Source organism: Girardinichthys multiradiatus, chromosome 7 (genome assembly GCF_021462225.1).
Source record: "Girardinichthys multiradiatus isolate DD_20200921_A chromosome 7, DD_fGirMul_XY1, whole genome shotgun sequence".
Lineage (NCBI taxonomy): Eukaryota > Metazoa > Chordata > Actinopteri > Cyprinodontiformes > Goodeidae > Girardinichthys > Girardinichthys multiradiatus.
Genome location: NC_061800.1, coordinates 12,922,588 through 12,940,382, shown reverse-complemented (window position 1 = coordinate 12,940,382; position 17,795 = coordinate 12,922,588). Strand labels below are relative to the sequence as shown.

Below are 17,795 nucleotides of genomic sequence, written 5' to 3'. Positions count from 1 at the left end.
AAGAAGACATTAAAGTCTAATTTAAAGTAAGACGACAGTCACATGCTTAGGATATTGGGCCTCCACAAAGACTGTGTGTGTGTGTGTGTGTGTGTGTGTGAGTGTGAGTGTGTGTGCTTGTGCCAGCGCTCACAAGCACACACAACAGTCACCTGAGAGAGAATTATCTGCCTTTTTCCTGCATAAAGTTGCTCCCTAAAGAATGACATTTACTTTTTTGGTTTTGGTTTGCCCCGAAAAGAGAGATGCCTAATAAGCTATGCTCGCTACTGTTTGTCATGTAAAAAAACAGAATCTTTTGTTTCAAAGTTTGCACAAACATGATCTCTTTTAAATGTGTTCTTCCGCAATACTGTCTAAATATATCAGAACTCATTTGGAACCTTTTATCATTAGTCTTATAAACTAAAACAGTTAAATAAATGTCAGGATTCTATTTATAATTAAATAAAGGCATTTTTTCTCCTTTTTAAAAATAACTCTCCACACTCTTTTTAGGAACTCGACAGAAGCCACTTTTGAAAAGAAGACCTTGGAGTGTGAATGAACAGACGGCTGTCAAACGCTACTTGAATGAATTCATCACAAGAATGAAGGTTCCGGGCAAAAAGGCATGTAATGCCTGTATAGCTGCTGAGCCAGATCTTGGAGGAAGATCTTGGACGGATGTTAAAAACTATGTCCACAACACATTACAGACAATGCGTAGGAGAAATAACCAGCAGAGGTCTGATGGGAATAAAAACGTTTTGAATGCAAAGAGTCCAAAAGCTCCAGACCAAACCGGAAACACCGATATGGAGGAGACAAGTGTTTGTACAATGACAACTGTGAATCCGGATCACTTGCAAGAAAGTAGTTTAAACTGTTGTATGACAATGCCACTTACAACAAACATAAGAGAGCCATCACCATTTTCCCAGGAGATGACTACTAGTTATACGCCATTCTGTTCGTCAACTACAAACATGGTCCATACAAGTCAGCCATTGATTTCAAACCTCACACCACTAAATGCTACTGATACTCAAGTGGTTCCTACATTTACCCCACACCACACTACAAATACCCTAATGTCTCCTGTATACACATCAGATAACAGCCACAGTCTGTCCATGTCTTCTTTTTATGCACAGAATACTACAAGTATGTTGCATTCATCTGTGTATACCCCATTGGACACTACAAGCTCACCACTAATTCCTTCCTATACCCATTTTAATACGCCATGCAATTCAATGGTTCCTACATACACACAGTTAAATACTCTAAGTCCACCAATGATTTCTGCATTTTCAACAGTAAATGACAGAAGTAGGCCCGTCATGTCTTCGTTCACACCTCTTAACCATTCAAGTACCCCGTCTTACCACACCAGTCCCCCCAGGGTCCATGCAGCAACTGCACAGGTTGTTCCTTCAATTCATGTACAAGGCATTTCCGAAAGTGCACCAGTGGTAAAGGAAAGTACCCCTGTGTCTTCTGCAAAAAAACGTGCCCCTCCAGGTGTGAAGCCTCAAAAAAGAAACAAACGGTTATGGAGTGAAGAGGAGCAGGCAGCAGTGAGACGGCAGTTTGGAGACTTTTGTCAACTAGTGAAGGTGCCAGGGAAAAAGGAATGCGATAGATGTTTAGCTGTCGAACCGGCGTTGAACACCAGAACATGGAGGGAAGTTAAATATTTTGTACATAACTCAATTCAGTCACTAAAAAGAAGAGGTCATGCAGTTGCCTCAAAACAGAATCAACCACCAGAACCAGACGTTCAGACTTCAAGCAATGATTGGGAAGGTCCTGTGTATCTGTCCCTGTAAATGATTTGAATAGACTTGCACAAAAACAATGTGAGGACTTAAGAGGGCTGTGGCTTTAGCCTCAATTTGATTGAGGTGGAAGAAAATCTAAATTTGTGTCATCCAATGTCTGTTGGCTGTTTGCCTTGATCTCACTTTTCATGTTAATTCTTGCATTTGCAGACAGTCCTGCCGTTCTACCAGTCACATTTTTAAAAATGTCCTAATGTTTTCAAAATCCTATCCAGTGAAGTGAGCTTCTTCGTTGCATGAATATACAGAAATGAGTAAAAGTAGGATTGATAGTCCTGTAGTCTGGCTCGGTTAAAGCTGATTTTGTTAAATATGACATGGGCAAATAAAACACTATTAGTGTTTGTTCCTCATCCGAAATGCATATAAAATGTTTTACATTAGGCTGGAATGTGAATCCTATTGGACAAGGATTCACAGATTTCAACCAACTATGGAAAGCCAATGGCTTTGGACATTTATAACTATTAGGTAAATGCCAAGACTTGGATACCTAAAACATCCAACTCTCAGCTTGTCTGAGCAGTGATCACCTGACTGAGAGTTTGCAGTCAAACTTTATTGACGACTTACCCTTGGGTTCCTTTGTTTGCTGTTGTATTGTTTTCAGTAGCATTTCATGTATTTTATTAAACAGAAAACCTAGAGATTCCTTGCATCCAACCCAGTCAATGTGAGAAATGTAACTTGCTGTGTATCATTACTTTATCCTGTCTTCAACCAGTAGCCTATATTGTAGGTAGAATTTTTTTACTGTTCTCTCTAATCCTAAAGCATAGAACTTGTTTTGTATATTTATCACTAAAACATGGAAAATGATTTTTGTTTTGTATTGAGGATAATATACGTATTATCAGTTGCTGTAGTTTCACTTTGTACCCATTTGTAGTACAAATTCTTTTATAACAGTAAAAAGTATCCGTTTACAACATTTTGTTATTTTATTGTACTTAATGGACACTACCTTGAGTTCAAATGTTTTCTTTTACTGTTGGATGTTTATCATTAAGCTCTACTACTAGCTAAAATGCAGTTGCCTTACTGAGATGTATTTTGTTTTATCCCTTCTTACCACCTATGATCGCATCAAGCATGCAACTTGAAAATTTTGAGCTTGACGTTACAATTTGTTTTTCTCAGTAAGGGATTTTTGTTTTTTACGGAAAATCAAATTAAACACAAAGATCTGTATTTTAACTGCTTATAGATTGATGTAATCAATGTGCCCGACAAAAAAGTGGATAAAACGGTCAATTTCATAAACTGTGGAACTAACAGTAACTGTTTTCTTCTTTAGCAGATGAACTGCTTGGTTAAGTATTGATCAGTATTGCTTGCATTAAAAAAAGAAAAACCAGTAAGAAGGTCAATTGAACCCTGTCTAAATTATGTTGAGGCATTTCAGTACAAACATTTCTCTTCTTTGGACGTTCAGCAGTTCAGATGGGAATAAGATTGTTTTGCCTGTTTGTCTGTTGTAGTCTTTGTAGATATCTTAAGAAAAAAAAAGTTAATAGAAAATCCTGAAGTTATTTTTGTTCTCACTGAGATGAAGAGCGAGAACGTTCTTTACAAGGTCTAAACATTAGACGCCTGTTACAGAGACATGTTTCTTGTTTCTAGCCTTAGTAGCTGCTAGTGAACCTAAGTTGAGCCTGTGTTCACGTTCCCATACCAAAGTCGTTAGTGTCAGACATTGGATGAAGGGGCAGTTGGAGGTCACATACAGTAGCAAAAGTTAGTAGCATTTGGACAATACCATAGCTTTATGGTGTCAGGAGGATTTTTTACTTGCATAACTTTGTGGGAGCTCTGTTTATATGCAATTTTACTGTAAAAACACATGTTTGTTTGTCTTGTTTACTGTATGTTGCTTCAGTTAATGTTTTACTGTAAGGAACTTATAACTTCTGCTTACATAATAAAATTCTTCTGGGATTTTAAGTGTTTAAAAAATGTTTTTGTAGTGGGAGGGTTTTTATTCCCCTCTTTTGTTCAAAGCTTGTGATGTAAATTTTGTAACCTGCAACAGTTCACAGCTGTTATTACAGTATATATGTAATGAATGCCTGCAGCCAATCATTGATGCTAAATGCTAAACAGTGATACACCAACCTCAAACGTCAGTTGGGGTTGTCTGTTTTAGTTTTTATAGCATTTTCTGGAACCTCCCATAGTTATAAAAAAAAAACAACTAATAGTTTGCATGTGCTAGATATATTCAGTTTTTAATTGAAGTTCATGTTTATTTAGTTAACTTTAAAACATTTAACTGAAAGTTTAGGAATACTAGTTTTTCTTTTTATTTTAATACTTTGTCAATTTAGCTTTTTTCCCTCTATGAATAAAATCCAGTACAAACTCACACTTAAGCTTGTCATTTCATCAAATTTGTGTTCAACACCTACATCTTTTTCTTATGTTTGCCCACAGGATGTGAGTGGCATGTCACTATGCATGCTGGCTGCAGCTGGGGGGCAGGATGACATCCTTAGGTTGTTAATAAAGAAGGGAGTGAGAGTGAATGCCAGACAGAAGAACGGCACCACAGCTTTAATGCATGCTGCTGAAAAGGTAATGCAATTCATTACACAAGCTGGGTCAGGCTTCATCTGCCCTTTGATGTATATCAAAAACATATGACTTATTTATCTGTATAAACCTGAATAGACAAAGCCTCACAATCATCTATAAAAATATTGGGTATATACATGCACATATGTACATGTTCATTCTATTCATGTAAGGTTTATAGATTTATACTTAATGTCTGGATGCTGTGAAACCAAAGTCAAATTTCTTGTTTGTGCTCACAGTCTTGGCCAATAAAGTTGAGTCTTATTTTTTGCGATCAGAATTTCTTGACTACTGTTGCAATGCTCCTGGAGGCAGGATCCTACGTCAATGCTCAAACGATGGGAGGGGAAACGGCACTGATGAAAGTAAGTAGAGCTGCACAATATTTCAAATCTCAGTTGTCGTCACAATATTGGTGTGCATCACATGTGTCAAGTATTATTACTCTGCTTGACTATAATAAATGGGGCTACCTTATTGGGAAATAATTAAGTTAATATAGCATCCTTATGATGCTCAACAATTTGGCAATATCCTGTTTTCATAACGTAGTGCAGCTCTGAAGGTAATTTTTCTTTTTCTTTTCAGATAAAACACTTTTCTCCTTTTTTGCCCTTGCAGGCTTTTTAGGTTGAAAGTTAATCACGTAAAGGACAGTTGTGCCACCAAGAAAATAAGTTTATAAATTGTTTGATAGTATTGTAATAGGTCAAAATGGGAACTTGTGTGTCAGAGGCTTTATCATACTTAGAGAAATCTACTTTTTTTTTTTAAGGGTTTTTTGGTAAAGATGAGAGTTTTAAAAAAACATTTACTGCGGAAATTCAAATGTTTGGTGGAATCCGATTTTATCTGTAAAACATCAAAGATAATCATAGTTTATTTTTAGGCAGGAGTTTAACTTGCCAGGGTTCTGTCCTGTTCTACAGAAATGGCAGATGACATTTCAAAGCTGTATAGCAAAATGTTTTAGCTTTTTCTGTTGACACAGTAATAGTCCAGCACTTTGTAATAGTCAGCAATTTTCAGTCACTATTAATGTTTGAAATGAGAAATTGGTTTACATTACTGGAAATGTTCTTTGTTTTTGTTTTTTTTGCCTTTTATGGCAGGATACAAGCATGCCCAATAATAAGTGACAAAATAATATTGAAATAGTTCAGCCATTTACAAAACACTAAATCAGCATCTTGCGATAGCTTACTAAATTTGATTTATATTAGTACATCTGTGTAAATATAGAGTCTAGTATGGAATTATCCAGGCTTGGAAAAGAAAGATTTTTAATAGAACAGTAGTGAAACATTTTGCAGAGGAAAACTATATTAGTCTGTGATAACAAATATTAATAAAATAGAACACCTTTTATTGTCCCGCAATAATAAATTCAAGTGTGTCGGCATCTAAGTAAAAGCCAAATGTAAACATACAGTTACATACAAACATAAAAAAGCTACAAAGATCAAAATGTAGACTGTATACTAAAGGAAATACCGTATAGTTGTTAAAAATGCCATACTCGGATTTACTGAGTTATGTGATTTGAAAGTTTACAACAAGCTTATTTGTGATTGTGCATGAGGAAACAACACACAATTTACAAAAAAATGGAAAAACTGCATATAATAGCAGGGATGTAAACACTTATGGATTTTGTTGGGAGCAGTGATGGTTATAAAGTCTAATAGATGTTGGGAAGAAAAATGTGTGCTAATGCTCCTTTATGCACCTAGGGTGCAGCAGTCTTTCAGTAAAAGAGCTCTCCAGTTCTGTAACAGCTTCATGCATGGGGTGGAAGACATTGTCTAAAAGGGATTTTTGGTAGAGTTCTTTTGTCTCCCACCACCTGCACGTTGTCCAGGGGGCATCCCAGGACAAAGCTGGCCTTCCTAATGGGCTTATCTAATGCTTCCTCTCAGCTGTAGATATTCTGCTGCTCCAATACTACACCAGAGAAGATGGCTAATGCCAAAAAATATCTTCAGGAGCGCCCCCGGCCCTCCAAAAGATATTAGTCTCCCTAGCAGGTAGAGTCTGCTCTGACCCTTCCTGTAAAGAGCTTTAGTGACTCCAGTCCAGTTTATTGTTCAGGTAAACACCCAAGTATCCACTATCTCACCAACAGTTCCCTGAATAAATAAAGGGAAGCTGCAAATCTGTAACTTGTGTAGTCTGCAGCTTTGCTACAATTATGCTCTAAACAGACGTGTAAGAAAAAGATCAGTATCAGATATTTAATATGTGAAGCTGTCTACTATATAAAGGCTGTTCTTACTCTATATAACAGACGTTACATGGTAACTATGGTACTGTGAATTCCTGGATGACTGCCAGTGGCAGTAAACAAAGTGGATATGTCTTCTCACAGGTTGAGATTAATGTAAACACAGCCATGTATGTCATATCTAGCCTACCTGGCCGCCACTGTTAATAGCACCTGGGAGCCTACGTTCGGTCTCTTGAGGTCTTCTCGCTGTAAAGTTCATAGTGACCATTGTGACTGACAGTCATTCAAGAATTCACAGTACCATAGTTACCACATAACTTCGGTTCTGTTTCATTCCTTTCTGACTGCTAAAAGCAGTAGAAACATGCACAGAGTTGCCCAGGATTTTGATGCACAGATGTCCCCCAGTGGCACTCCCCTAATTGCCACCAAGGACGTAATCACACTCCTGGTAGAATGGCATACATCACTCACAGATTTATACGCCAGTGCAATGGCATCAACCAACCCAATGTGACACCCTGTGCTTTGAAAACGCTTGCTCCCTGATCTTCCCACCGTGGCATACGAACACTTGTTCTGGATACAGAACAGCTCCTGTAGCCAGAATGTACAGCTGCATCGCTCGATTTGGGTACAGAAGGTTTGACATCCTCTGCTCCTCGTACCTGAAAGGGGAAGAGCAGTGTATTCTCAGCTCAATGGCCGTGTTCTCAAAACCCAGGGGCAGGACCTCAAAAAATAAAGTGACGTTTGGCTGCAGCATTACTCAGGAATGATCTGCCCTCCAATGCAGGCAGGTAGGGGTGATAACAAGGACATGGAGCTCACTGAATCACTTAGCTATAGTCACTTCTAAAACAAAGGCCTTTTTCAGAGATATCAGATTCATTCAGTGGGCCTGCGCACATTGGCTTAGAGGGTGGTGCACTCAAAGCCCTCAACACCCACAGAAGGTCAGGAACCAGACCCTCATGGCCACTTGAGAGCCACTAGGAGAACCCTCTGAGTCGACGAGTTCCACCCGGTAGAGATAGGACAGTACCAGCAGAAAAGAAGAAAAAACATATAGCAGATTGCCCGGTCAGGCATTGGCAAAAGTGTCCATTTCCAGCAGAGAACTGGGCTCTGCCAGGAAGAACCACAGCCCCCTGGCAAAGGAATCGAGGCACCTGGGCCTTGTCGAACCTCAGGTCCTCTGTACCACGTGAGGATGTAACCTCCTCTCCCCTGGCGAATGCCGGCGGGACAGCCAGTCCACCACAGAGTTTCTCCTGTCTCCCAGTTGCATCGCCCTCATAGAGGCAAGCAGAGGATATACCCAAGTCCACAGCCTCTGGGCCTCCCTCATAGATCGCAGTGACCTGGTCCCATCCTGACGGTTGACATAAAACACTGTTGAGGTATTGTCCAGACAGGCACGATTCCCTCTGAGAAAAGGCAAGAAGTGCTGTAGCACCAAGTAAATTATCCTCAGCTCTAGGACTTTTCTCTGCAGCTGTCTCTGTTGAGAGCCCTACCTCCCTTGGACAGACCTGCATTGACACACCGCTTCCCATCCCAAGGAAATTTGCCTTTGTTGTCACCACCTTTAGCCTTGTTGGAACTGCGTCGACAGGGACCACATGCCACAAGCACGTGGCATCTCTCCAGCGACGGAGATGCTGGTCCTGGATGAGAAGTTTAGAACAGGGACCGAATCTGTTCTATCCGTTCTGCGGAAGGTTGTGCCAGCATGGCCACCAAATCCAGAGTTATGCCGATGAAGGCTGTCTGCTTTGTGGCATTCAAAGAACTTGTCTGCCAATTTGCCGTCAACCCCAGTGCCTGGAAATTGCCAGACACGCCTCCCGGCCTGAGGGCACGCAAACTCTGGTAGACCTTGCTCTGAACGGCAAACCGCAGGTACTTCCTGTGTCCTGGATGGATAGGAACATGAAAATACACCTCTTTCAAATCTACTGAAGTGAACCACTCTCCTGGATAGATCACCTAAAGGACATTGCAAGTGCACAGCATTTGAAAAGGCAGAACCTTCAGATAATGATTCAGACCCTTTAGGTCTAACACCGGCCAAGGTAAAGCTTCCTTTATTTGTGTCAGAAAATATGTTGAGTAAAACAGACATCTCATCCAAACCCCCACCTTACTCTCTTACTCCCTTACTGGGAGGCAGGCCAGGGGGTTGGAGTTCCCAAAAGCGCCTTAAGCTGCTCCACCTCGGCCCTTGAGTAATCCACCTCCTGTCGAGAGGGATGCTGCAGCTTTGGCTTCCTCTTCCTTAGGCTGCTGTGATCCCTAGCCGGTGTATCCACCCGCCAGCTGGAACATGCTTGAGGCACCCCTAAGGGCTACAGCTCTCCAGCAAACAGGAGGCCTTCCATTTGATGCAGCCTTTCCTCTCTCACTGAGAGCAGGAAGATGCTGCAATTAATGCATGGGTCAGTTAGAGCCTCTCTGAGGTGACCCATGCCCAGGCACTTGGGACATGGCTAATAGCCGTCCTCCACTTGGAGAGGAGCCCTACAAGAAGTGCATGGCAACATTCATGATTACCAGTGCAGAAAAAAAGCGGTCTAGGCCGAAGCCAAGAAGACCGACTGAGAACACTTCAATAAAACTGAAGAGTGCAAATCAGCTTCCCCTAAAATACTAATAATACCAGCTGGGTAATCCAAGTGAGACCACCAGAGGGTGGACAGAACATCCAGCCACTTGCCTAACATCACCAGTTATCTGTTCTTCCTTGAGTGAAGGAAAAAAGGGCCCAGCAAGCCGCATCAACACTGGAAGCGGGTGAGGCATCTGCCGCCGGACCTGCCACGCAACTCCTATAATTAACAGAGAGCAGAAAAAACATTTCCAAGGACAGCCTCGGAGAGTTACAAAGTGCACTCTGACATTAAAATCACTGTCAGGATGATGTCGTGCAACACCAAAATGTGTGTTTACCCTTCTTAGACCTGCAAAAACCATTTGGTGTCGAATCACAGACTGGGGCAATCAACCCGCGAAGCACTGCAAGTCGACAGCAGGAAGATCAAAAAGACTGAACGTAGCCCCCCAGGTACTATTAATAGTATCGCCATCTACTTACATGACTTTTACATTAAAATCTTGACCTGCATGGAGCAAAAGGAGACATATCTACGTTGTTTACTGCCACTGGCAGTTAGGAAGGAATGAAACAGAACAGAGCTTACTGCAGTTGTTAACATTGCTTTACTTTTGTGATGGTGTTACAGTGTATTTCTTACAGATTGCAGATCGTGCAAATAAGTGATAAATCATATACCTGGTATAGTAGCTGAATTTTGTTTCAAAAATGTGGAACATCTTTAAAATTGTGATATTGTTTAAGCCTCCAAAGAATGACCTATGACCTGGAAAAAATATAAACATTGTGACAAGGTCTAAAATAATACAAGATATTTAGATTTGTTTATTTAACCTTCAGACCTCTTATTCAGATGGATTAGAGGAACTTGATCTCTTCTATACAGTGGCTTCAGGGCACTTAAGAGAATGCTGATTCTGTTTCAGGCCTGTAAAAGAGGGAATGCTGACATAGTGCGCCTCCTGCTGGAGTATGGTGCAGACTGCAACATCCTGTCAAAACACAAGAACACCGCTTTGTACTTCGCCAATTTCAGCAACAACCTGATGGTGTGCGACCTCGTCAAGGACCACATCAGCAAGTAAGTAAGGTTTGCAGGTTTCATAATATTAAGTGTTTAAATCAGTTTGCCTCAGGATAGAGCAACCAGTTTTGTACTGGCCACATTTTATTACACAGTGATGCAAAATTAACTTTTTTTTTATCTTTCCGTCCCTCAGGCTGTCCAGTGTGGCAGAGGACACCATCCGAGCATACTTTGAGTCCCGTCTGGTGCTGCTAGAGCCGGTATTCCCTCTGGCTTGCCACAGGCTTTGTGAGGGACCCGACTTTTCTATGGAGTTTGGCTTCAAGGCACAGCCACAACCAGAGGGTAAAACACATTTATTTAACATATGGTTACATTTTTCACTTAAACTCTTCAGCATCAAACATTGCAAAGCCTGTGTTTCTTCCTTTTGAAATCTGTAGAGTAAAAAAAAAAAAGACACAAGTGTTGTAATGGAAAGACCTATTGCTTTAGGTCTTTTCATTGTGGACAGTATTGTGGTATCGATATTCAACCATGTGATATACATGAAAACTCTTGTGGTTTGTGACTCTACTAGCCAATGTTCATAGTTCCCAATTTCACTACTGTTTACAATGCCTTGCAAAAGTATTGAAGTTGAGCACACTGTCCCTATGGTGGAACATGCTGATGGCAGCATCTTGCTGTGGGGATGCTTCTTCAGTAGGGACCGAGAAGCTGGTCAGGGTTGATGGGGAGGATGGAGGGAGCTAATTACAGAGCAGCGCTAATATTGAATGGTTTATATTATTGTATAATTGTGTGGGTTTGTTTGGGCCAGTCACATTCCAGACCTAGATCCAATTTAGAATCTGTGGCAGGACTTTTAAAATTGTGTTCACAGATGCTCCGTCTAATCTGACTGGGTTTGAGCTAACAGTGAGCAATAATCTCAGTCTCGGTCTGTAAAGTTGGCAGAGACACAACCAAATGACTTGCAGCTGTAACTGCAACGAAGTATTGACTGAGGGGGGCTGATTAAACATTTTATAGATTTTGTTAAGATTTTTATTTGTAAGACCTTTTGAAAACCATGTATCCTTTTAGGTTGTGCTGTTTTACATAAAATTAAAAGAAATGCTTTGTGCTTATATGTGTATGTAAGATATCGGTGTCCTTAATACTAAGTCTTCCAGTGTTACTATGGTTTCTGTTCAAGCTTACATAATAAATCTGTTTGTAAAACAAAGCTCCTGCTGAGTTTACATGAGTTCAGGTGCTGTCACTTTGCTTTTAATGTAGACTTTAAATGGTTTTTTTCCCAAGCGCTCTGTCCTTTCTGCTCTGCTCCAGGTTCGGGCATTCTGCTCTTCGTCTTTCACGCCAACTTCCTGAATGAGATCACAGCCAGGCTCTGCGGACCCTGCAGTGTTCATGCTGTCGTGCTCAACGACAAGTTCCAGCTGCCTATTTTCCTGGTTGGTGGATCCTCTGCCGATTCGCCTGTTTGAATTATTATTCTGAGACTGATTGGACCAAATCAAAACTAGTTGGTAAAAGTGTTAAAAAACTAAAAAACAAAAGGGTAAATGATTGTCAAGTCTGTCACAGTCTGTATGGCAACACAATTTTTTTATTATTATTTGCTTTAATATACTTCTCACTAAGGTACTGTGCAAGAAATTCACAAAAAACATCCACTTAAACATCAATGGTCAACCAACATCTATGTTTGTTTTGAAAAAAAAAAAAGCACAGTAAAAAGTTTACATTGCAAAACCTTTTCTAAAGAAAGCTTTAACTGAACAGGTTTTCCCTTTTTGTTTTGATTTTAGAGAATCTGACCAGCACCAGGTAGAAGACTAATACGTAATAAAAATACTTTATCTCCTTGGGGAGATTGTGGACTGGATAACAACCAGATGTATTCAGACAAATTTCATAAGACCACAGTTTTCTTCTGAAAGGATATATTTCCTAACTTATTTGGTTGGTTTATGGAAATAGACCTAATCTGATATTTCTAAGAAATTGGTTTTCAGAGGTTTCCGTCAGTTTTCATTGATAGGGATTTGGGGGGTTTTATTATTGTAATGTATAAGTTATTTTATACTATGTAGTAATCAGCTTTTTTGTCCTAATTGTTCTTTTGTATGTCTTCAACATTTCAGGATAGTCACTTCATCTACTCCTTCAGCCCGGTTCCAGGGATTAACAAACTCTTCATTCGTCTAGCTGAAGCACCAGCAGCCAAGGTGATAAATTTACAGTAACACATGCATAAACCTTTACACTCTCACAGTAAGATCTCTGCTCCTTATCAAGTTATTGTGCATTCTGGTAAAGTTCATGAATCAAACGGCAGAATTATCTGCACATTTGTAGTTCCTTGATGATATTTCATTCATGTGAAATCTATCAGAGGCCTGATGCAGGTTGACTAAATACAGCAAAATGGAGAATCGACACAAACTGTGTTAGGAGCCGGCTTCTGTGTAAATATTAATATTATGTTATGAAAGTGGGTCATTGTGAGTATGTAAATGAATACTGGGGAAGTGATTTATACTGCAGGGTAAAAGAGGTTTAATTAATGTATTTTTTATCATATTAAGATTGTGATTAAAAAAATCAAGCTGAGCATAAATAAAATGAGTCGTGATGAGGTACTGTTTTAATGCTTTCTGTTAGATATTAGCAGCAGTGTGTGGCATCTTAGGGCCACCAAGTGACCATAACAACAATCAGACAGCATCTACAAACCAACCTTATGTATGGAAGTGATGGCAGAAAAAAGTTTTTCATTTGGAGTTTGCTAAACGATACTCGGACCTTTACTGAAGCTGTTTGTTTCGGTCAATTGAGACTATTGTTTGGTATACTCTGTGCAGATATTTAGAATGACTAACAGTGCGACAGCTGCTACGAGCTACGTCTACTAATCAGCCAATGCAAATGCAGCAGTTGCTAGTGAGATGCGGCACATTAAAGGCAAGAGAGAAGGAGCGAGGCGGTCTACTTCCAGGATTTCCTATGGTGCACAGGAGAGAAGCATGTGCAAAAATAAGCAGCCAGCGTATCGTATATCGATTGGCACAGATGGATGGCGAATGCTGAGACGATGCTTAATGTTGTACGTCGTAACCGAGTTTTTAGTAAACGGCGACCCCACATCAAACTTGCCGTCATACCAAAGTTTATTAGATCCACGTCGCATATTGTGTCATGGAAAAGTCTAAGATCGCTAAAATCGTACAGTGTAAGAAGGCCATAACCCTGAACATTTCAGGATGAAACACTCCAGGTGAGTCTGGTGCTCAACATGTAGGGCAAATATGTGCAAAAGTATCTGTAGCCCACTGTTGGGTATGGTGGGGGGATTTGTGATGCTGTTTTACTTACAGTGACCATAGGAACCTTGTTGGAGTGTATGTCTGTGTCTTCCTACATGATAATGATCCAGCACATATGGCCAAATCAGTACAGATATGGTCTGTTAGACACAAAACCAACCTTCCTCTCTGGCCTTTTTAGTCTGTGTCCTGTGGGATAAGCTGAAGAGAATGGAGATCTCTCTCCATCTCCTTTTCTTTCTCTTTCTGTCCGTCTCTCCCATCCTCCTTGTGGTAATGCCTTTCTTTTCTTTCCTTCCATATCTCCTTCCTCTCTTTCATTTCTCTCCTCACCGACTAATATCTTAATGCATAGTAAGTATACGAAGAATAAAAAGTTTAGAAAGTCGAGTCTGTAAATGTCTGACTCTTACATCAATGACGTGGGAATCCTGCTTTCTGCAGGCACCAACCTTGTGAAATCTTAGAGAAGCTGTTCCAGAAGTGCATTTTTATTGGCTACAGGGGGTTAAATTAATTGCAGGGGAACGGATAACATTGGGTTTTTCACTCCACTATAGAAATTAACTCAAAGGTTGGTTTCTGTTTCTTTAATGGGAGGATTGTGCTGAAATGACATATTTTTATACATCAGTACCAGAGGTGCCAACAACATTATCCACATATTTACATTATGATGTGATCTGTTTATACCTGGGAGTGATTTTTCGAAGTTTCCTTTTGTTAAAATCACAAGAACGCACCCTGGAATTTTGAAATACAGAGGCTTGGTTAAGAGTTTATGTAGCAGAACACAGGAGCCTTTTAATCTGTTTGTACAAAGATTTCAGTTGGACATTTTTTAACCTGAAGCAGTTTTGTGTCTTGATTGTTGGCTGCATCCTCAGTTTAAGTTTAGTTAACTACCTCAAATAACAGCCCTCTGTATACACTTCTGCCAAAGATCTTGTTGACGAGTGTCGAGCATCATGTGATATTCGCTGCAGCTTTAGTTAAAATCTCTGGTGATAAGGAGATGAAAGGGCAGCAGAAGAAATACCAGTCCTTAAAGGCTCTAAGAACAGCTTAGATAAAGTAGTTCATTCTTAGATTTAAAAAAGCTGCGGGTGTGAAAGCTTCATCTTCGTCAGGGATGCTGAGATAGAGGAAGCTTACCCTTTCCCGTGAGTTTGTTCCTCTCAGAACCTCCTCTAAAAGATCAGTGTGTTGTTCATCATACAGTTAAACCCCAAAGTAAATTAGATAGAAAATTAGTTGTATTCAACCGAAAACTTTTTCTGATAGGGAGTGAGAGGTTTCTTTTAAAAAGATGAATTTGTTTAACATTTTATCAAGAAATGGCATGTCAGAATCTTTTTTTTTTTTTTACCCAAATCCTTTTTTTGTTTCGTTACAGCAAATAAACCCTTCTTATAATTACTGAGCTGCTTTTGGCACTTTGGTTCTGGTATTTTGAGTATTTTTTAATAGGTGATGAGATCCAAGTCTTTGAGGTTAGAAGGCCTCCTTGCCATCACCCTAATCTTAAGTCTCTGAATGTACAGCACCCTCCACATAATATTGACCCCCTGGTAGAGATATATAAAACTCTTCTTAGTGCAGTAGCATGATCTAAAACTTTAAATATGCAAGCCATTAGCTATAGCCTTTCTTGAAGGCCATGTACTCTTGGCTCTCCCGTTTTAAAGAGTGAAATGAGCCTCTATGACATGTCACATAAGGTGGGACAGGGCTGGTAGGTAGGCTGACTAACAGTTTGTCAGTCTTCGGGTTTTATCCTAACATTTGTACATTTTCTTTAAGTACGTGAGGAACTTGCAGATGTGTTCCTAACTGTGTCTAGTATCTCCTTCCCACAGGTGAAGCTCCTGATCTGTGCATACAGAGTCCAGCTGCAGTGACAATCACGTCGGAGCCTTTTCACTATGCTGCCGCCTGACTCGGACCTGAGCCCAGCTCATTGTGAATCTGAGGGAGCTGTGGAGTTAATCCTTTACTGTGCAGTCGCCACGCAGCCTCCGGATGCAGGGAGGCAGTCGGATGCTCTCCTTCTCTCCTACTGGAACGACTCCAAAGACTAAAATCTCCCATGTGTTGTGCCTTTCTCTGAGTTTCACCTGCTGTGACTGAGTGGATAGCGTAGATGCACATGTTTAGTTTGTGCATTTATGTGTGGCACTTCTATTGCATTCAGAGAATATAAAGGTTTTTTTTCCCTATCATTTACTTACAGAGGTAATTCTTCCTCATCTGTAGATTTGTAATTAACTTGTTGAGGGAGATTAGCTTATTCTGCTCCAGCCAGTCAGTCCGGGTTTCAAAACCATTTTAAAAAACTGTAGCAACAGCTGGTTTTGCTAAATCAGTGGTTGGTTTAGTAGTAGAGAGGCAGAAGCTCAAACACTGATTTTTGGGCATAGATACACGTCCATTGTTTTGCTTCCTCCATATGGTCCACTGTCATGTTCACATGCAAATTTTACACCATAGAGAGGTTATTTTAAAATTCAATGTTTTATCAAATTAAGAGGTTTCCATTGCATAATTACATAAACCATGCATAATTTTCTGTGGTTATCCTTTATGTATATTTTCCAGTTTGTACATATTCACATACATTATATAAATATATGCAAAAAATATACAGTTATAAAGTGTAATGGGATGACTGCTGTTTCATAGCTTTTTTTGCCCTGTAGAGGTGGGTTAAATTATTTGTGCTGTAAAAAACTCTGCTGTTAATTTTTGTTTTAAGGCCTAACATGCCTCAAACTTACCCTGAATGATTTTGCTCTAACTGTTGTAGTCGTCATATGACCACTGCAGAATTTAGACATTTTTACATAGGTCCTGTACATGATGATGCCAATTAAAATTTTGACTTAATTCTCTCCTTCACTCTCCAGATTTTTTTTATAGCTGCTTTAAAAGTGATGCTTAAACTAAATATGACCTGAAGTTGTTTGCTCACAACAAGCCGGTTTGCATTCAGCAGCAAATACATATTTAACCTCTCTGCAGAGATCCACAGCTCAGGTGCAAGAATCTCTTGAAAGAACAACTATTAGTGATGCACTCTATAAATCTGGACAACAATCCTAAGACTAAAAGTAGCTCCTTGTGATGTCGTTCTAACAAAAAGATTTTTCTTAGCATTTTCCCTCGGTAAGATAAAAAGTTATTCATGAAGCATCTTAGGCCTTAAGAGAGCTCCTAAGGCGAGGAGATGTTAAGAATAGTGAGGAGGACTTTTAGTGAGCCTAAGAGTGTCTTAAGCAGAGAAGATGTTGGAAAGACGGAGAGAAAGGAGAGATATTCTCCGAACAATGAACAACTGAATTAATAAAACGCTACCAGCTCAACCGCACAGGTAACCACCCCCTTAACAGTCAAATAAATGAGCACATAAACTTCTATAACAATCATACAATTATTAATAAAGAGATAAGATTCAACTTGTCATTCTAGGAGTGAAATTAAATAGTTTCAGTGGCAGGCCAGATTAAAGGTGCACCTCTAGCAAGGTGAGATTAGGAAGGATAAATAATAGAAACAACCTGGAATAAAACGTGAACAAAATTACAAACAATATTGTACAGAATTATTTAAATATTAACAAGTATTTGCTGTATTGTTCATGATGTCAGCAGCGTAAGCCTAAGTAGTCATCTCCAACGCTCCCCGTCTGTGGAGAAGTTCTCTGGTGTTCTGCTATCTCCTCTCTAGCTTCTGATTGCAGCAGGAACCAGAACTGCTCACATTCCAGGCTGGTGCTGAAAGCAGAGGGAACGAAGCATTGATCTGCTGGGAATGCCTGATTGTTCCCATGGTGATCCCAGGACCAAATCTACCTTTCAACACTCCTCTCTTCAGGCTCTGCTGCTCTGTTCAGTTTGGTTTTCTCCACCTTTTTTTCTCCGTTTTGTTTTGGTCATTTTACCAAACTAAACCTCATTATACAAGAAGGAGATCACAGTAAAATGCAGAATTTTCATGTTAATATGAAATTAATATTAGATAGATGCAATATGAAAGCGACCTGCATGGAGAGTAAATAAGCTACATGATGATGCTCTGTGACAATTTTATTTTGCTAATTCAATTCAAATTCTAATTCAGAAATACTTGATTCATCATTCGAAAAGGAAATTAAAAATTGTTGAAGATCATATTATTCAGTTTTCTT

At 39.8% G+C, this 17,795-nt stretch overlaps 1 protein-coding gene across 4 annotated transcripts in view; it reads left to right on the top strand.

The window, feature by feature from the left end:
* The window catches only part of mphosph8 (M-phase phosphoprotein 8), a 28,996-nt gene extending 12,501 nt beyond the window's left edge, over nt 1-16,495 (top strand). For 3 of the 4 annotated variants that reach the window (XM_047370025.1, XM_047370024.1, XM_047370026.1), the window contains one exon: nt 499-3,770. In XM_047370025.1, coding sequence (XP_047225981.1) covers nt 499-1,814 — 1,316 coding nt within the window. In that variant the 3' untranslated portion in view covers nt 1,815-3,770. Of the gene's footprint in view, nt 1-498; nt 3,771-4,259; nt 4,401-4,681; nt 4,769-10,173; nt 10,329-10,467; nt 10,620-11,609; nt 11,735-12,427; nt 12,512-15,468 lie in introns of those variants that run through there. The other variant, XM_047370027.1, reaches the window with a different exon arrangement.
* The last annotated feature ends 1,300 nt before the right edge of the window (nt 16,496-17,795 follow it).